Below are 20,968 nucleotides of genomic sequence, written 5' to 3'. Positions count from 1 at the left end.
ACGCTTAGCACGTCTTCGGTTGATGACGAGTTGAGTCACACGACTATTTTTTTTTCAACACAGAGACAGGTTTTGGGAGAACTTGACCACGCCACTTTTTGGAACCCTGGCGCCACCTTCAGACACCACTGAGGTTTGCACACATGTTCTTTTGCACTTGATTTGCATTTTTGTAATTAGTGGACTTTAATAAGCACACTTTTCCCTGCAGCCTTGTGTTCTAGAAACGTGCGCCTTTGCCATGAAAATTGTCGGCCTGGAAATCTTCTACGTCCACAGGTAAACTTTTGAACGTCCTTCCTTCTCGGCCTCCAACGAACAATTTAGTTTTCAGCTGGGGAAACACCAAACTATCTGCTTTAAGGGGAACTGCACTCTTTAGAATTTTGCTTACCATTCACAAAACTACAACTACAAAACTATTTTTTTAATGCATTCTGATTTGTAAAATACGGCAAGTATGAGGTGGCTAACAATGCAGCTAACGGGAATAATCTATTGCGCCCATAAAGCCCTCTAAAAGAACTACAACCGCCAACAATACTCCATTTACTCGTGAAGTGCAAACGCTGAGGAATTACTTTTAGCGGCGCAGTGATCACAGAGAGGTAACTCGCTCAGAATCAGCTTAATTGGCAAAGTATGTTTAACACACAAGGAAACTGACTTGGTAGACTTCTGCAGCTATTGACATACTATGCCGGTGGGCTGCTGCATCGCCTCTGATTTGGTGAAAGTTGATTAGAGATTATAAATCATGCCTCTCATCCAACTTAGACCCCCAGTAAGCGAGAAAAACACAAGACGCTTGTTTTTGTCTTTTTTTTTTTTTTACATTTGTGAGGATTATGATGAATTCTCCACCTAAACGGAAAGATACAAAAATACTGAAACATTGTACAGTAAATTATTGTTTTATGTTCATAGTTTGTATTTCTTGTTTAGCATTCACCAGTCGTGCTACTTGCTGGATCTGCTTTTCACACAGCTTCTAAAACTTGTAGATCATTCTCCTTATATTCAGGCTCAAAAATAAAAGTTTCTGGATCATCATTTGTCCTAAAGTAGTCTTTGTTATCTTTCATGATTAGTAGATAGTAGAAAAAGGAACGTAATACGTCTGTCAAGTCAATACGCCGTCATATTACATGTTGTCATGAATGTGCCTATTTCTACATTACATATAAACTTACGATGTTCATATAAAACTGTGATGGAGGTTTTTGGAGGTTTTTAAAAACCCCATTACCTCCATTGTTTGCTGACTCTTGCTAGCGGTTATTTACGAGTTAGAATTCATTAAAAAAAAAGAAACGTGCTTGTCTTGCGTAAGGATTCTGAACGATAGACAAAATTCCAATTGCACTTCCCCCCCTTTAAACTTGTCAATAAACACATTTTGCATTCGTCTGCATGGTTGCAGCGGCTCCTTGGAGGCGTCTCTGAAGGACGGCCTGCAGAAGTTCTCCAACACGCGGCGCTACGAGTGCTGGTCGCAGTACATTAAGTCACTGGTTTGCCATGTGGCGGCCATGGAGGACGAGGGCGTGTGCTACTTTCCTGAGCAGACCCACATGCTGATGCTGGCCTGGCGCATGCTGCTCATTCTCGCCACCAGTCACGTAAGGCCGGCGGTGATGATGATGATGATGTGTTGCCACAGTGATCTGCAGTCATGCTGTCTTACCTTTTTTAGTCTGACGTGATGCAGCTGACTGACAACCAAACCAAGATGAAGCTTTTTATAGATGTGCTGGACGCCACCAAAGCTGCTGTGAGCTCCTCCTCCTCTTCTAGTCTTCATCCTCGGCTTTGCTGAAGCTAAGTCCACTTTGTCTTCCACTCAGCTGACCAGACCAATGTCTCTGCCGTGTCTTCGCCTCGGCTCCATGATGGCTACGCTGCTCCTTGTCCTGCTCAAACAGTGGCGAAGGTAAGCGCTATTTTTTGTTTTAGTCAAAAGATTTCTGGTTTTAGTCTAACTTTAGTCATTAGTGGAACCTTGATTTACCAACTTAATTGGTTCTTGAACAGGCTTCTTTAGTACCGGTAGACAAGTTATATTGAAGCAAATGAATCCATAATAAACATATAAGTATCACTAATGGGTTCCAGCCTTGACAAAAGTTGACATTAAAGTTAAGTAAAAGTTTGTGCACTCTGAACACAATATAAAATTACACAGTACTGTATATAAAACAAACAAAGCAAGGGGGCGATGGATAGGGCTAGGCAGTATGGCCTGAAATCGATATTGCGATATATATTGCAGCCTTCTGTGATAACGATATCACAACAAATTATTTGGTATGTAAATTATAATTAAGGCATTTTAAAAACGTATTACAAAGGCTCCGACTGCATTAAAGATACCCTTTGCAACGTCCTCACGGTAACATTTTTTATTAAAGCAAAGAAATACAACAATAAGAACCGTTAGTGGTTTAACATAACACATTTGTTAGACAATTGTCTACATTTTACACAGTTACAAAGTTTGTCATAAAACATTTTTACCGGCCCAGTTAAAATGATTGGTGTTCACGGCTGTCGCTAACTTTATCTCGTCAACAGGTACGCGCAGGAGCGAGTGCACACATGCAAAAGCAGTCCAAGAGAAGCAACAAACAATTTGCAGTCATGTTGTTGTTAAGATAGAATATACATTCAATGACAGCTTATGCTAGCTGTCCAAATTACTATTATTAGCTAACAACACCTCATGCTAATGCGTGTGCATGTGTTACGTAATTATGTCATTACATAGGAGAAGCCATAAGAGGGCGTGATACACTGTAAAATACATTGCAAAGTTGGCGCCCTCTATCTCTGTAAATGTTTCAAACAGCCCCTTTAATATAGTGTCGATTCCTGTTGTATTATTTTATTAAAACTATGTTTAATCTACTTGTTAATTTACTGTTAATATTTGGTTACTTTCGGTTGTAAAATATTCCAACTACACTTTTGTTAAAATGTAATAAACACTTATTCTTTGTTGTATGGATACTTTACACTCGTATTTTAGGCGATACTATAAATTTGGGTATTGATCCAAAACCAAATAGTTACATGGGGCAGTGTTGGTCATACCAATACTTTGAAACACTTGAAATTTTAAGATCACTTAATGATTAAATTATGATCGCAATTCTAATTCGACAAAAACACAGGATGGCTCTTTAACAATGTCAATTAAAATGTATATAACTAACTACTATTGGCTCTAATTTAAAATAAAATAATACAATTTGGATGATAAGAAATGTCAATTGTAGTATCGAGTCAACCATATGCTGATGCTATACTTGGTATCGTCAATGTTTGTATTGATCCGCCCAACCCTGTTTACATTGAAGAGCTCTAGTTTGCAGTTAGCTTATCCTCCTACAGTGTGTAGTAGTGTGTAGCATGGTTAGCTATTCCTCGTCTTCCAGGAATGATACTTATCCATCCATTTTCTACCGCTTATTCCCTTCGGGGTCGCGGGGGGCGCTGGAGCCTATTTCAGCTACAATCGGGCGGAAGGCGGCGTACACCCTGGACAAGTTGCCACCTCATCACAGGGCCAACACAGATAGACAGACAACATTCACACTCACTTTCACACACTAGGGCCAATTTTTTTTTTAGTGTTGCCAATCAACCTATCCCCAGGTGCATGTCTTTGGAGGTGGGAGGAAGCCCGAGTACCCGGAGGGAACCCACGCAGTCACGGGGAGGACATGCAAACTCCACACAGAAAGATCCCGAGGCCGGGATTGAACTCACGACTACTCAGGACCTTCGTATTGTGAGGCAGACGCACTAACCCCTCTACCACCGTGCTGCCCGGAATGATACTTATAAGACATGTAATTTATTTGCCACACACAGACTTAGAAGTAGTGGCTAAGCACTGTGGAGGGACGTTAGTCGCTAGTTGGAAAACTACATTGCATTGAGCACATGTTTGTTCGCTGGTTGCTGTCAAATTTTCGAGACACAGTTCAAATGTGTGATTAAAATGCATTACCGCGTGGCTCTGTTGGTAGAGCGGCTGTGCCAGCAACTTGAGGGTTCCATGTTCGATCCCTGCTGCCGCTATTTTGATCACTGTTGTCGTGTCCTTGGGCAGGACACTTTACTCACCAGCTCCCAGTGCCACCCACACTGGTTTAAATGTAGCTTAAAGCGGTTTCACTTAGAGCTGGGCTCATAATACAATATTTTTAAGGTTTTCTTGACACCACCTTTATTTATTCTCCCTGCAAAGCTTGTTATGCTTTACCTTATTTCAGTCAGGTCTTTGACCGTAACTATTAGTCAACGGACAAGCCTTCATTCTTTGTTGTCCTCTCCAGCGTGGTGGCCACGGCCCCCGACGTGCTGTCCCCGCTGTCCCTCATCCTGGAGTGTGTCCTGCAAGCCGACCAGCAGATGATGGAGAGGACCAAAGCCAAAATATTATCTGCACTCATTTCCGTGCTGCAGATCCAAGGGCTCAACGGTACCGTCGAGTTTAAACATGTAATTCGATCTCGTTGTAATGGTTACAAGGGGAGGATAATGTATGTGTGAGCCAGGCGGTGAGATTTCCCAGCTGCCCCAGTTGCTGTCTTCAGTGTGCGAGACGGTCAAAGACGAGGCCTTGGCGCTCATCGACAACACACGTCACGTCCAGCGCTCGTTGGAACCCCCGGAAGACGAGGACAGCATGGAGACGGACGTTCCTCGCGGACCCCAGAAGGACCAGAGAGACGGGGTACGTCCGAGTCGTGTCCTTTTTGTCTTCACGTTCAACTTCCCAGCTGTCCCGCAGGTGTGCGTGCTGGCGCTCCACCTGGCCAAGGAGCTGTGTCGTGCCGACGAAGACGGCGAGCACTGGGTGTCGGTGATGAGGAAGGTGCCGGTGCTGCCGTCGGTGCTGAGCGCCATGGAGCTCAGCCTGCGATCCAAGCAGAACCTCTACTTCACAGAGGCGGCGCTGCACCTGCTGCTCACATTGGCGCGCACTCTTCAGGGGGCATCGGCCGTCGCAGGAGCGGGCGTCATCCAAACAATATGTCTCCCACTCCTCGGCGTCTATGAAGGCTCCCCCAATGGAAGCTCTCAGGTAACAGCACCTCCTTTAGTGTGTTTGGGAATTTCACACACATTCGCACTGAAACTGCGGCGTCCTTTCGAACAGAGTTTCACCCGCAAGTCTCAGGACTCTGCGTGCTGGCCTGGCGTCTACCGCCTGTGCATGTCTTTGATGGAGAGTCTCCTCAAGACGCTGCGTTACAACTTCATCAACGAGGCGCTGGACTTTGTCGGCGTGCACCAGGAGCGCATCCTCCAGGTGAGTTCATGCACCTGTAGACAGGGACGACAAAGAACTTCAAAAGTACAACAGTCGTCTTCCTCTGTGCGCAGTGTTTGAACGCCGTCAGGACGGTTCAGAGTCTGGCTTGTCTGGACGAGGCCGACCACACAGTCGGCTTCCTGCTGCAGCTCTCCAGTTTTTGCAGCGAGTGGCAGTTCCACTTGCCCAAACTGCTCCACGACGTTCAGGTGAAGTGAAAAACATGTCATTAGAGCTGCGCGATATTGATGATGTCAATTTGACGACAATTGTTTTTAATACCGTTAATTAGAGCTGGGCGATGTGGCCTTTTATTAATATCTCGATATTTTTAGGCCATGTCACGATACACGATATATATCTCGATATTTTACCTTAGCCTTGAATGAATACTTGATGCATATACCGTATTTTCCGCACTATAAGGCGCACCGGATTATTAGCCGCACCTTCAATGAATTACATATTTCATAACTTTGTCCACCAATAAGCCGCCCCGGATTATAAGCCGCGCCTACGCTGCGCTAAAGGGAATGTCAAAAAAACAGTCAGATAGTTCAGTCAAACTTTAATAATATATTGAAAACCAGCGTTCTAACAACTCTGTCCCAAAATGTACGCAAATGTGCAATCACAAACATAGTAAAATTCAAAATGGTGTAGAGCAATAGTAACATAATGTTGCTCGAACGTTAATGTCACAACACACAAAATAAACATAGCGCTCACCTTCTGAAGTTATTCTTCATTCGTAAATCCTTCGAATTCTTCGTCTTCGGTGTCCGAATTGAAAAGTTGCGCAAGCGTGGTATCCAAAATGGCCGGTTCCGTCTCGTCGAAGTCATCGGGAGTCAGTGTCGCTGTTGTTCTGTGAATCCTGCCTTCCGGAAAGCTCGGACCACAGTTGTGACCGAAATATCTGCCCAGGCATTTACGATCCACTGGCAAATGTTGGCGTATGTCGTCCGGCGCTGTCTGCCCGTCTTAGTGAAGGTGTGTTCGCCTTCGGAGCTGTGTGAAAAAAGCCACCCGGCCTCTTCGCGTAAACTTCCCTTAACCACTCGCTCATCTTTTCTTCATCCATCCATCCCTTCGAGTTAGCTTTTATGATGACGCCGGCTGGAAAGGTCTCTTTTGGCAAGGTCTTCCTTTTGAATATCACCATGGGTGGAAGTTAGCATGGCAAGCTAGAACCACAGTGAAGGATGACTTCTCATTCCCTGTGGTGCGAATATTCACCGTACGTGCTCCCGTTCCACAGTGCGGTTCACAGGAATATCAGTTGCTGTGAAATACGGTAGTAATCCGTGTGCGGATGGAGAGATTGCGTCTTTTTATGAACCGGATCCTTTTCGCTTAGTAGGAGCCATTTTGTGGTCTTTACAGATGTAAACAGGAAATGAAACGTACGGTGATATCCGCGCGTTTTTTCTTCTTCTTCCGGGGGCGGGCGGTAGCTTACAGTAGAAGAAGAAGCGCTTCCTGTTCTATGGGGGCGGGTGCTTACCTTGGCGGTTGCTTGCGTAGAAGAAGAAGCGCTTCCTGTTCTACCGGGAAAAAAGATGGCGGCTGTTTACCGAAGTTGCGAGATCGAAACTTTATGAAAATGAATCGTAATAAAGCGCACCGGGTTATAAGGCGCACTGTTAGCTTTTGAGAAAATTTGTGGTTTTTAGGTGCGCCTTATAGTGCGGAAAATACGGTAATCACAGCAGTATGATGATTCTATGTGTCTACATTAAAACATTCTTGTTCATACTGCACTAATATATGCTCATTTTAAACTTTCATGCAGAGAGGGAAATCACAACTAAGTCAATTTACCAAAACTGTATTTATTAAACACTTATTAAACAGTGGCACAAACATTCATGTCATTTCCAAAACAGAAAGTGCAAGATTGTCAGAGACATTTTAAAACAAGCTATTAGTGCACTTTTGTGCATTATGTCACTAAGATGACATATCAGAACAACACTAAATTAAAGTGCACTTTTTGTACAGAACGCCACTACAATATTATAAAACAAATAAAGTGCACTTTTGTGCATGATGTCACACAAGATATTTCAAAAACTGTCAAATAAAAATTAGCTGCATAATAGGGAATCAAATAGTGTATGTCCTTCGCTATGTGGTAGGTTACTGCGGACGTTATCTCCTTCTGTTGTTGACTAGTTTTTTCATATGGTGTTGATGTGGAAATGAAGACGCCAGCCTCAATTGGGTCAGTGCTGTTTGCTTCGGCATTTTGTTGGTGTGACACCGGCCGGAGATGTTGACATGCGGAGTTTCAAGCACTCCTTATTCTCTGGCGGGTGACTTTTCAAATGATGCTACAAATGAGCAGTAATGCTACTTTTTGTAGCAACGCTTCTGCCACATACTTGACATATTACTGTCTGTTCAACATATTCCCGCTTGAAGCCAAACCACCGTCAGACGATGGACCCGTGCTGTTTTTCTTGGGAATTAATTCTTCTTCATTTGTTACCAGTTTCGCACCTTCTTTCTCTCGTATTACCACTCGCACCGCTCCGCTAGCATCACAGCTAATGTTACCCACGCTGCTATCGCTCTGCTCCGCGAGGGCGTATGATGTTGCATGCGAGACAGTATGTGACGTATGTAAGAAGGTACGCTTGTTTTATCTCTCTGTGAGAAGGACAGACAAGAAAGAGTGAAAAACGCCTGTAGTGTAATGTCCGCAGCTAAAAGCAACTGCGTGAGAACGTATACTCGAATATCACGATATAGTCATTTTCTATATCGCACAGAGACAAACCCGCGATATATAGAGTATATTCTATATATCGCCCAGCCCTACCGTTAATATATTCTGATAATGCATGTTGGCCACACATTCGAGCTGCGTCTGCAAATTTGGTAGCGACGCAATGTAGCATTCTCGCTAGCGGCTAACGTCCCTCCACAGTGCAAAGCCCACTTGTAAGTCAGCAATCTTCGCCTCCATGATAGCGAGTTAACCGTTTCTTACAAGTGTCATTATGACTGGAGGTCGAGGAGCATGTTCCTGCACTTCACACTGTAGGAGGATATAAAAAGGTTAAAAACGTTTTGTATTTCACTGTAGAAATATTCCGTTAGAGACTTAGACTTCCTTTATTGTCATTTAAATTTGAACTTTACAGTACAGATAGGAAGGAAATTCGTTGCATAAGCTCGTTGTAGTGCAGGATAAAAGAGTAATAAGGTGCAGAGTGTTTGCATTTACAAAAGAAGGTGCAGATATAAATAGATTTACTGTACAGATAATTATATTCCACTTTTGCATTTGCATCCACGTTTACGGATGTATTTTATATTGTTTTTATATTCCAGCGAGTTAATACATTTTTTGGGGGGGAATGAGGGGATTATTCTTGCCCCCTACTTACCTACTCAGTGGCCTAGTGGTTAGAGTGTCCGCCCTGAGATAGGTAGGTCGTGAGTTCAAACCCCGGCCGAGTCATACCAAAGACTATAAAAATGGGACCCATTACCTGCCTGCTTGGCACTCAGCATCTAGGGTTGGAATTGAGGGTTAAATCACCATAAATGATTCCCGGGTGCGGCCACTGCTGCTGCCCACTACTCCCCTCACCTCCCAGGGGGTGAACAAGGGGATGGGTCAAATGCAGAGGACAAATTTCACCACACCTAGTGTGTGTGTGACAATCATTGGCACTTTAACTTTAAACTTTGACTTATGCTTACCGCTAAACTAGACCTCTTGGATGTAAGCAGGGCTGGGTGCATTGATACAAATATCGACAGTAATGATACCAAGTTTATTATCAGTATATGGTCGGGCTGGGTAAAACCTTTTTTTTTTTTTTTTTTTATCACAAAATATTTTGTTGCCTTTGTTTACAAACTCAGGAAATAAGTCCCTGGACACAGAAGGACTTTAAGGGCACAAATCAAAGGATTTAATTTAGAGCCAATAGTAGGAAATAATTTAAATATTTCAAATGTACATGTTTTGTCTGATTATAATTGTGATCAAAAATGGAATCATTCAATGGTATTGAAAATTTGAAGTATGACCAATACTGCCCGTCAATTATTGTCAAGATTTTGACATAAATTGCACTTAAACTTATGATAAAAATTGATTGAATATAGCAAAAAGATAAATAAAATGTTAACGCTTCCAACTAAGTGTTTATTTTGAAGGTCTCCTGCTAAGAATTAATCGCCTGGGTTTCTCTGCAGTTGAGCGTGTTTTCTTGTGTTGTGCAGGTGAACTTGTGCTACCTGTGTCAGACGTGCACATATTTGCTGCACAGTAAGAAGATGCTTCATCACTACCTTCAGGTCCCACATTTATTATTAGTAATAATAATATTTATATTAGTAGTCACACGTAAGTACATCAAATACTTGATTCTTCTCCCTTCAGGCTAAGAATGGCGAGTCCTTGCCACCCACGCCCCTCGCCAGGACACAGCGCCCCCCGCAGACGCCCTCCAAGGAGCCAGCGATGGCGTGCCGAGGGGAGCGGGAGGAGGTGGAGCAGAAGGCGGAGCAAAAGGCGCTGTTGGCTGTGCAGTGCAGCCTCCTGAAGATCCTCAGCAAGACGCTGGCCAGCCTGCAACATTTCACACCCGACTGCTGCCAAATCCTCCTGGACCAGGTCTGGCCCGCCAAGCCCCGCCCCCTTCCTCATGTTGTATAAATAATGTGTGCACGTGTCTGTGTGTGTGTAGTGCATGGACCTGGCCGAGTACAGGACCTTGTTTGTGCTCAGTTTCACCACGCCGGCCTTTGACCCCGATGTGGCGCCTTCCTTTGGGACCCTCCTGGCCACCATCAACGTGGCTCTGAGCATGCTCAGTGAGGTAATGCCACACTCTTTTTATTAAACAAATACAAATAAAAAGGCATAATGTCGAAGCAAATCAGTTGAAATGATACTAGAAATATGTTTAATGTACCGTATTTTTCGGCCTATAAGGTGCACTGTCGATGAGAGGGTCTATTTTCATAAAAAAAGGTCATATTATGATTTTTTTTCTAGATGTAAAACACTTCCTTGTGGTCTACATAACATTTAATGGTGGTTCTTTGGTCAAAATGTTGCATAGATTGTTTTACAGACCATCTTCAAGCTGCTTTCTGAGCCGTCTCTTCAGGATGCGGCGTTCTATTTACGTGCCTCCACTTAGACAGCGTTTTCTCCTCGTCATCTTTCTTGTACCGGTAGTTTTTAGCGCTTGCTTAGCGAGTTTACTTACAGATTTAAGTTCTACACCAGGGTTGTCCAAAGTACGGCCCGCACAGGTCTTCAATTTGGCCTGTGAAATGGCACAAGCTTACTAAACAATTAGACCGGGAGCGGTGTATCCATATCATATATAAATAACCAGGGGTTTGATTGATGCAATTTTATCGCCGACGTAAGTAACTCTGCCTTTAATTGAACTTTTAAGTCAATGAAGTGCAGCATTGACTTGTAGGACCTAATCCAAATAACCTTCCCTAGTCATGGTGTAGAAAAAAAAAATCAACCAGTACAAAAATTCTACAAAAATGGTCACACAACACTGCTCATTTAACTTGGTGGATATAATTCTTCAAAAAAACGTCCAATCAACATAAAAAAAAATCTAAATTACACCCATTTAAAGCCATTAATAACCAATTATGTTAATTATTAATTATATATTATTTTTATAATTATTATGTACTTATGTGTGTGTGTATATGTATGTATGTATGTATATATATATATATATATATATATATGTATGTGTGTGAATATATGTACCGTATTTTTCGGAGTATAAGTCGCACCGGAGTATAAGTCGCACCTGCCGAAAATGCATGATAAAAAAGGAAAAAAACATATATAAGTCGCACTGGAGCCCGGCCAAACTATGAAAAAAACTGCGACTTATAGTCCGAAAAATACGGTATGTATATGTTTGTGATGTATGTGTGTATTAGCGTTGTACGGTATACCGGTATTAGTATAGTACCGCGGTACTAATAAATCATTTTCGGTACGATACCGTCTCTGAAACGTAGCGGTCCTGCGCCCGTGTCGAAGTCACGTCGTGACATTGCTGGTTTACGAGCAGACGAGCATGCTCGGTGGCACACAATCACGGAGTACTTACAAGCAGACAGTGTGTAGACAGAAAAGGGAGAACGGACGCATTTTGACTTAAAAACTAACGATAAAGGTGAAGTTATAACACTGAAATGCCCTCAGGAAGAGGTGCTTTAAGACATGGCTAGCAAGCTAGCGGCTAATGTCCATCCGCAGTGTTTTAGCTACTTTTGAATCACTAATCCTCGCCTCCATGGCGACAAATTAAGTAAGTTTCTTACAAGTATCATCCCTGCAGGACGAGGAATAGCTAAACATGCTTCACTACAAACCGTAGCTCACCGGCATCAAAATGTAAACAAACGCCATTGGTGGAATTATACCTAACATCCACTGTAATGATATCAAGTACAGGCACGTATCTAGTCGATACTGCTATGATTACATCGATATTTTTTGGCATCACAACAACTTCTTTCGTTTAAAAAAAAAATATATATTATGTTTATAAACTCAGGAAATATGTCCCTGGACACATGAGGACTTTGAATATGACCAATGTATGATCCTGTAACTACTTGGTATCGGATTGATACCCAAATTTGTGGTATCATCCAAAACTAATGTAAAGTATCAAACAACAGAAGAATAAGTGATTATTACATTTTAACAGAAGTGTAGATAGAACATGATAAAAGAGAAAGTAAGCAGATATTAACAGCAAATGAACAAGTAAATTAATAATTAATTTTCTACCACTTGCCCTTAATGATGTTGACAAAATAATAGAATGATAAATGACACAATATGTTACTGCATACGTCAGCAGACTAATAGGAGCCTTTGTTTGTATACTTACTACTAAAAGACAAGTTGTCTTGTATGTTTACTATTTTATTTAAGGACAAACTTGCAATAAGAAACATATGTTTAATGTATCGTAAGATTTTTTTTGTTAAAATAAAGCCAATAATGCAATTTTTTTGTGGTTCCCTTTATTTAGAAAAGTACCAAAATAATTTTAGTACCGGTACCAAAATATTGGTATCGTTACAACACTAGTGTTTTATTTATATATATATATATATATATATATATGTATGTGTGTATGTATGTATGTATATGTGTATGTGTGTGTGTGTATATATATATATATATATATATATATCGTATTTTTCGGGCTATAAGTCGCAGTTTTTTTTCATAGTTTTTTCATAATGGCAGCAACACATTGCAAAAAAGTTGGCAGAGGGGCATTTTTACCACTGTGTTACATGGCCTTTCCTTTTAATAACACTCGGTAAATGTTTGGAAACTGAGACCAATAATGAAGCTTTTCAGGTGGAATTATTTCCCATTCTTGCTTGATGTACAGCTTAAGTTGTTCAACAGTCTAAGTTGTTGTATCCTTGTTTGTGAATGACTGAGCATTTCATGGAAGCTGCTTTTATACCCAATCATGGCACCCACCTGTTTATACACACCGTAATTATACCCGTATGTTGAAGCACAGTACGTCTGACTACGCTAACCGTAATAGCGGCTTCGTAGTTTACCAAAGTTGTACTAAAAATGTTGACAGATTTTTTTAATGCCGTTTGTAATGTTCTATATTCTCAATGAAACATCAAAGTTTTGATATCTAGCTTGCTTTCAGGTACTTGCTAGCGTCATTTATTGAACAGGGGGCGTCCTGTAGGCCTCACGTATCTGTTGTGTGACCGCCATCTACTGGTCACATTTATCATTATAAGGTCAAATCAGTCAGTAAGCCCAGAAATAATCGGGACATTATGTCAATGTTTGAGAAAATTAAGGATTTTAAATGTGCCTTATGGTTTGAAAAATACTGTAATCCCAATAAATGAGAATATTGTGCAAACATTATTTGAATTAAGACATAGATTTTCGAAGCTAAGCAAGATTTTACAGTTACATTTTGGATTGTGTGAATTGTATAATATTCAGCTTTTTATTTACGAGCGATAATCATCAAAATGACTAATATTTCACTCCGTGGGAAACTTTCTTGAATAAAAATAGTTTCTCTTTTTCAAACAAATGACACATTTAAAGGTACAGTCGTCACCTGCCACATCGCACATTTTTTAAAGCACATTCTGCAATTGTTTATATTACCAAATAAACGCCCTTGTGCAAATAACCGCCCATGTCCTAATAGCCGCCCGGGGTCTGACCCCATTTTGTGAAATAAACGCCTCTTCCTAATAAACGCCTATGTCCAAATAGCCGCCCATGGGCTGTTATTTGCATAATTTAGATTAAAATCATATTGACTTCATTAAACCCAATTCATAAGCTAAAAGGAAAAGCAAAGGTGCAATAATTCTGGTCATTACGGTAACAGCAGACGTTACGTGGGGATTCTGGGTAATCAACATATTGCAATAGCGTAACACACACTCAACGACAACAACAAACCCACGAGGAAAACTTTCAACATGGCAAGCAACAGCAGCAGTGAGTTGAATGAACAGGATACCGGTACACCACAACTGATGGACGGGAATACTTTAAGGGGGAAGAACAGAAAGTTTGACTTAAAGTTCAAGCTAGCGGTTGTGAAGTACGCGGAGCAGAATTCTGGTTTGGCAGCGGCCAGGCAGTTTAACGTTGACCCAAAACGTGTACGAGAATGGAAACAAAAAAAGGGAGAACTACAATCTCAGTCGGCAATCGATGGAAAACGGGCTCGCTTATCTGGTGGAGGTAGGAAGAAAGTGAGCGACCGAACCACCGTGTGTCCCGCAAAATGATCCGCATTAAGGCAAAGGACAGTGACAGTATTATTGTTCTGTTTTGATGGTGGGTTTTATACTTGAGTACTTGGTACCATAATTTTATTTTTCCCGGTAGGCTGCTTTATTTAAAAAGTTTATTTATTTAGGGCCCGCAATGGCCCATTGCAAAAGGACTCCCACAGGGAGTCCTTATGCAATGGGACATAAGGACCTATTGTTCTTCTAAGGTTTTATTATTATTATTATTATTATTATTATTCCGCCGCCTCTTCGAGCACTAATTTGACCCACTTAACATGCTTCAAAACTCACCATATTTGACCCACACATCAGGACCTGCGAAAATTGTCTTTTAATAAAAAAACCAAACTGCAAAAATCAAAATTGCGCTCTAGCGCCCCCTAGGAAAAAAAAAAACTAGACTGCCTATAACTCCCACTAGGAAGGTCGGAGAGACATCAAACAAAAACCTCTATGTAGGTCTGACTCAGACCTAACTTTCATAATGGTACATTCTCGGGCTAAAATCAACAGGAAGCTGGCAATTCCCCCTTCAAGACAAAAAAGTACTAAAAACAGTCACTTTTGCCTCTTTGAGCTGTAATTTGACCCCCTTAACATGCTTCAAAACTCACCAAACTGAACACACACATCAGGACTGGCTAAAACTGTAATCTAATGAAAAAACCTAACCCCAAATCTAAAAATTGTGCTCTACAGCAATTTTTTTATAAAACGAACAAAAAACTGCTCCTCGGAAGAAAAAAAATACAAAACTGCCTGTAACTCCCACTGGGAAGGTCGGAGAGACATGAAACGAAAACCTCTCCGTAGGTCTCACTTAGACCTACATTTGATAAATTGACAACCCCCAGCAAAAATATACAGGAAGTTTGCTATTCCCCCTTCAACACAACATTTTTGTAAAAACCGGTCACCTTTCTTCAAAAATTATCTCCTCTGAGCGCGTTTGTTGTTTCGGCTTCAAACTAACACAGGAGAGAGATTGAATCCTTCTGATTAAAAGTTGGCGAAAGAGTTGTGATACCTGCTCCGGTTTTGATTTTATGACCCTTCAAAGACCCGCTGCACTGATGCTCCTGCGGTGCTGTTTTTTTAAGATGGCTGCTCAAAAGCAGGAAGCACCAGCATGCCCACACAATGCAGACAAGGTAGGTACAATAGACAAAAGTATTGGGACAATTCGGACTAAAAGTAGACAAAAGTATTGGGACACTTATGACGAAAACTAAACAAAAGTATTGGGACACTTACAACTAGCACCTGCCAAATCCGCGGGCCCGACCAATGCTGCTTGCAGCTTTAATTTTAGTATTTGTATTCTATTTGACAATTGTTGCACTACTGTCATGTTGAGGCCTTGTTGATCTCTTGTCTTTTGATAGTCTTGTTTTTTTGTTTGTATGTTTACATTAGCTTTTACATTTAAAGTTTTTAGTACGAAAAAAAATACTGGACACTAACCATTGTAACCAAATAATGGCCTGGTGCAGGCTGGTGCAAAAATAAATAAAAGCCTTGTGCAAATAACCGCCCATGTCCTAATAGCCGCCCGGGGTCTGACCCCATTTTGTGAAATAAACGCCCGGGCTACTATTTGGTAATATACGGTATTTTCAAGCATAAACACGACTAAATAAAGTAAAAATAATACTGAAGTAGTTTTGGCCACTATATGTAACCTAACAGTATCGTGGCCACTGATTGGCTCAACTTCAGGCAACATTACTGTGTTGGATAAAATGAGTATGAAGGGTTTATTTCATGTCTCGAGCCCTCTCGTAATGGTAATATCTTTATTTAGAAAGTAGTAAACATCTTTTTTTTAATGCTCCAACAATGAAAATATTTGATTTATAATTAATTCCTATTTCACGGGGATGAATTAATCGCGGTCTAACCTGAAAATAATTAACAGCAATAAACGACTGTTGTCATTAATTGAGGTTTATAACATATTTTATACTAACACAAAAGTTTTCCTTCACATCCTTTGATCTTTCAGCTTGTGTTCCTCGCTGACGGAATGTGTTGTTGTCACGCGACGTCATGTTTTTGTGTTTGTTGCGCAGATGGAGAAGAAGAAAGAAGTTTCTTTGAGCGTGGTTTCTCTCGCCTCCTCAGAGGAGATCCAAGCGCTCAAGTGAGGACTTTTTTTTTTTCTTCTTCTTCCCTTCAAAGGCAGAACGCCGCAGTGATTGCCCTTCATGCACTTCATGTCCTTGTCGCCCTTCAGGTCTCTGCTGATGTTCACCATGGAGAACTGCTTCTACGTGCTCACCTCTCAGGCCGTGCGCTGCCTCAAAGACGCCGCCATCCTCCCCCGGGACAAACAGCGGCTCAAACAGGAACTCAGCTCGGAACTGGTCAGTAGCAACTCCTCGTGTCGTCCTCCATTTTTAGACCTCTTTACCTCATGTTTGTTTTTCATGACCCTTTTATGCCTGGATTATGGGTGCTTAGTTTCACATCACATCATCGAAAAGATGGCTGCCACTATGATGGATTTGTAATGAAGATGCTAAAAGTCCTCATTCAATTTAGAATTGCTCACAAATTCCATGAATTTGAAGTAAGGTTGCGAACAGGAAGTAGATTTGATTACAATTCCAGCATCATGCTTCACAGCAGTGTTTCTTGGCCAAAGGACCACCCAAACATTTAGTTGTAATATATTTTTCCACCACTTGTGGCAGTAATGACAATATCAAACAGAAGAAGTCATAGAGAAGTTTCTTGAGCGCAAAAATTATGACTACCGTATTTATTTATTGGGGCGGTATAGCTCGGATGGTAGAGCGGTCGTACCAGCAACTTGAGGGTTCCAGGTTCGATCCCCGCTTCCGTTGTGTCCTTGGGCAAGACACTTTACCCACCTGCTCCCAGTGCCACACACACTGGTTTAAATGTAACTTAGATATTGGGTTTCACTATGTAAAGCGCTTTGAGTCACTTGAGAAAAAGCGCTATGTACCGTATTTTCCGCACTATAAGGCGCACCGGATTATTAGCCGCACCTTCAATGAATGGCATATTTCATAACTTTGTCCACCAATAAGCCGCCCCGGACTATAAGCCGCGCCTACGCTGCGCTAAAGGGAATGTCAAAAAAACAGTCAGATAGGTCAGTCAAACTTTAATAATATATTGAAAACCAGCGTTCTAACAACTCTGTCCCAAAATGTACGCAAATGTGCAATCACAAACATAGTAAAATTCAAAATAGTGCAGAGCAATAGCAACATAATGTTGCTCGAACGTTAATGTCACAACACACAAAATAAACATAGCGCTCACTTTCTGAAGTTATTCTTCATTCGTAAATCCTTCGTCTTCGGTGTCCGAAGTGAAAAGTTGGGCAAATGTGAGATCCAAAATGGCCGGTTCCGTCTCGTCGAAGTCATCGGAGTCAGTGTCACTGTTATCCAGCAGTTCTGTGAATCCTGCCTTCCGGAAAGCTCGGACCACAGTTGTGACCGAAATATCTGCCCAGGCATTTACGATCCACTGGCAGATGTTGGCGTCGTCTGGCGCTGCCTCCGTCTTAGTGAATGTGTGTTCGCCTTCTGTCATCCATTGTTCCCACGCAGTTAGCAGTCTAGCTTCGAATGCCCTGTTGACACCAATATCTAGCGGCTGGAGGTCTTTTGTCAATCCACCCGGAATGACGGCGAGTATTGAATTAAGCGCGTAAGCCTGTCTCTTAAAGTGATGTTATGAGCTAGCAAATATAACAACTACACTACCCAGCATGCAACGATAGTTACGAGCATGCGCGGTAGCCCTGAGAAGCGTTGTTGTATGCTGGGAGTTAGAATGTGGTTATGAGCACGCTGTGAGTACCGGTAAACATTGAGAACTCAGTTAACACGCCTCGTCTGCATTATTTATAATTAGACAGACAACACACTTAATAGGAGCCATTTTGGGGTCTTTACATAAACACCCAAATGGAAATGAAACGTCACATATCCCAGCATGCACCGCGCGCTTCTTCTTCTTCCGGGGGCGGGTGGTTGCTTACAGTACAAGAAGAAGCGCTTCCTGTTCTATGGGGGCGGGTGCTTACCTTGGCGGTTGCTTGCGTAGAAGAAGAAGCGCTTCCTGCTCTACCGGGAAAAAAGATGGCGGCTGTTTACCGAAGTTGCGAGAACGAAGCTTTATGAAAATGAATCTTAATATTTATCCATATATAAAGCGCACCGGGTTAAAAGCCGCACTGTCAGCTTTTGAGTAAATTTGTGGTTTTTAGGTGCGGCTAATGGTGCGGAAAATACGGTAAATGTAATGTACTTCACTATTTCCTTGAATTAGCGCACCGGCGGTAATTAATTTAAAACCTCTTCTCACTCCGGCGCTTACCAAAGGCATGCGGTAAATTTAGGCATGCACTTATAAATTTGAGTGTGATGTAAGGATACCATCATGACATCGCTTAATGCCGCAATAAAATTTAAAGCACAATGAATCATCCCGGGAGTTCTTTTTGTTTGGGTCTGAAAAGGCAATTATAATGTGACACTCTTTATTTTTACAAAGAGTCATTCAACAATTACGTACGTATTTTTCTCCAGGATTTTGACCCCAACCCCCGTACGCAAAATTTACTATACATATGATGGTAATTGCGCTTACCGTATTTTCCGCACTATAAGGCGCACCGGATTATTAGCCGCACCTTCAATGAATGGCATATTTCAAAACTTTGTCCACCTATAAGCTGCCCCGGACTATAAGCCGCGCCTACGCTGCGCTAAAGGGAATGTCAAAAAAACAGTCAGATAGGTCAGTCAAACTTTAATAATATATTAAAAACCAGCGTTCTAACAACTCTGTCCCAAAATGTACGCAAATGTGCAATCACAAACATAGTAAAATTCAAAATAGTGCAGAGCAATAGCAACATAATGTTGCTCGAACGTTAATGTCACAACACACAAAATAAACATAGCGCTCACTTTCTGAAGTTATTCTTCATTCGTAAATCCTTCGAATTCTTCGTCTTCGGTGTCCGAATTGAAAAGTTGGGCAAATGTGGGATCCAAAATGGCCGGTTCCGTCTCGTCGAAGTCATCGGAGTCAGTGTCACTGTTCAGCAGTTCTGTGAATCCTGCCTTCCGGAAAGCTCGGACCACAGTTGTGACCGAAATATCTGCCCAGGCATTTACGATCCACTGGCAAATGTTGGCGTATGTCGTCCGGCGCTGTCTGCCTGTCTTAGTGAAGGTGTGTTCGCCTTCGGTCATCCATTGTTCCCACGCCGTTCGCAGTCGTGATTTGAATGCCCTGTTGACACCAATATCCAGCGGTTGGAGTTCTTTGGTTAATCCACCCGGAATGACGGCGAGTGTTGTATTTGTGTGCTTCACTTGTTTTTTGACACCATCTGTGATGTGGGCGCGCATAGAGTCGTATATCAACATGGACGGAGCTGTGTGAAAAAAGCCACCCGGCCTCTTCGCGTAAACTTAAACTTACCTTAACCACTCGCTCATCTTTTCTTCATCCATCCATCCCTTCGAGTTAGCTTTTATGATGACGCCGGCTGGAAAGGTCTCTTTTGGCAAGGTCTTCCTTTTGAATATCACCATGGGTGGAAGTTTCAGGCCATTAGCATGGCAAGCTAGAACCACAGTGAAGGACGACTTCTCATTCCCTGTGGTGCGAATATTCACCGTACGTGCTCCCGTTGTATCCACAGTATCCACAGTGCGGTTCACAGGAATATCAGTTGCTGTGAAATAGTAATCCGTGTGCGGATGGAGAGATTGCGTCTTTTCATGAACCGGATCCTTGTCGCTTAGTAGGAGCCATTTTGTGGTCTTTACAGATGTAAACAGGAAATGAAACGTACGGTAATATCCGCGCGCTTTTTCTTCTTCTACGCGGGCGGGTGGTTGCTTACAGTAGAAGAAGAAGCGCTTCCTGTTCTATGGGGGCGGGTGCTTATCTTGGCGGTTGCTTGCGTAGAAGAAGAAGCGCTTCCTGTTCTACCGGGAAAAAAGATGGCGGCTGTTTACCGTAGTTACGAGACCGAAACTTTATGAAAATGAATCTTAATATTAATCCATATATAAAGCGCACCGGGTTAAAAGCCGCACTGTCAGCTTTTGAGTAAATTTGTGGTTTTTAGGTGCGGCTAATGGTGCGGAAAATACGGTAATTGAACCCCAACCCCACCTCCCTTTGCATACGTAATTGTTGAATGGCTCCCAAGTGCCTGCGTTATAACACGGCGGTACAATGTATATGTATGGTAGATGTCTCCTGCTTATTTGCTCGCATGCTTTTCCCGGTCTCCGTATCAGCCCCCATATCCCCATTTAGCTGCCCTGGATAGGCCTGTACATTATTCTTGAATGTGTGGACCTCCCAGAATCAGCATGTCCATAGCCACCCACGAGGACCTCTCAAAGTGTCAAAAACGAGGCTCGCCTGGAAGACGGGAGTATTTTATTTTGAAAGTAAACTGGATGCTTATGATTGACTTCCTGTCCAACACTACCGGATGTTTGCTACGAACATTTGCAATACCGCAAACTGCCGGGTAACGCTAAAAACGCAGTAGGTGCGTGACTTACCCGGCGGTAATTCTAGGCATGCGCTAATTATTTTGCGAAACGAGTTTGACCCTGCGGTAAATCGGGGCATGCGCATACTATATACCCGGCGGCAATTCAAGGAAATACGGTAGACAGTTTAAGAAATATTTTCATTATTTGATTTATTTTAACTCATACTTGTATGTATGTTTGTTTTTTTCGACAATTATTTATGAGTCCCTTATTATGCAGTATATTT

The 20,968-nt window shown here is 42.1% G+C and overlaps 1 protein-coding gene across 1 annotated transcript in view; it reads left to right on the top strand.

Annotated features, from left to right (window-relative positions):
• Window positions 1-20,968, top strand: part of nup188 (nucleoporin 188) — a 47,887-nt gene that overhangs the window by 25,817 nt on the left and 1,102 nt on the right. Inside the window, exons 27-41 of the mRNA XM_061932068.1 lie at window positions 64-133; window positions 212-279; window positions 1,424-1,622; window positions 1,697-1,774; window positions 1,848-1,933; window positions 4,344-4,489; window positions 4,566-4,744; window positions 4,802-5,095; window positions 5,171-5,323; window positions 5,398-5,535; window positions 9,572-9,646; window positions 9,732-9,965; window positions 10,039-10,170; window positions 16,240-16,310; window positions 16,404-16,533. Of these exons, the coding sequence (XP_061788052.1) occupies window positions 64-133; window positions 212-279; window positions 1,424-1,622; window positions 1,697-1,774; window positions 1,848-1,933; window positions 4,344-4,489; window positions 4,566-4,744; window positions 4,802-5,095; window positions 5,171-5,323; window positions 5,398-5,535; window positions 9,572-9,646; window positions 9,732-9,965; window positions 10,039-10,170; window positions 16,240-16,310; window positions 16,404-16,533 (2,053 nt within the window). The remainder of the gene's footprint in view (window positions 1-63; window positions 134-211; window positions 280-1,423; window positions 1,623-1,696; window positions 1,775-1,847; window positions 1,934-4,343; window positions 4,490-4,565; window positions 4,745-4,801; window positions 5,096-5,170; window positions 5,324-5,397; window positions 5,536-9,571; window positions 9,647-9,731; window positions 9,966-10,038; window positions 10,171-16,239; window positions 16,311-16,403; window positions 16,534-20,968) is intronic.

This window comes from Nerophis lumbriciformis, linkage group LG39 (assembly GCF_033978685.3).
Source record: "Nerophis lumbriciformis linkage group LG39, RoL_Nlum_v2.1, whole genome shotgun sequence".
Taxonomy (NCBI): domain Eukaryota; kingdom Metazoa; phylum Chordata; class Actinopteri; order Syngnathiformes; family Syngnathidae; genus Nerophis; species Nerophis lumbriciformis.
The sequence above is the reverse complement of the archived record's forward strand: the minus strand, read 5'-3'. Positions and strand labels throughout refer to the sequence as shown.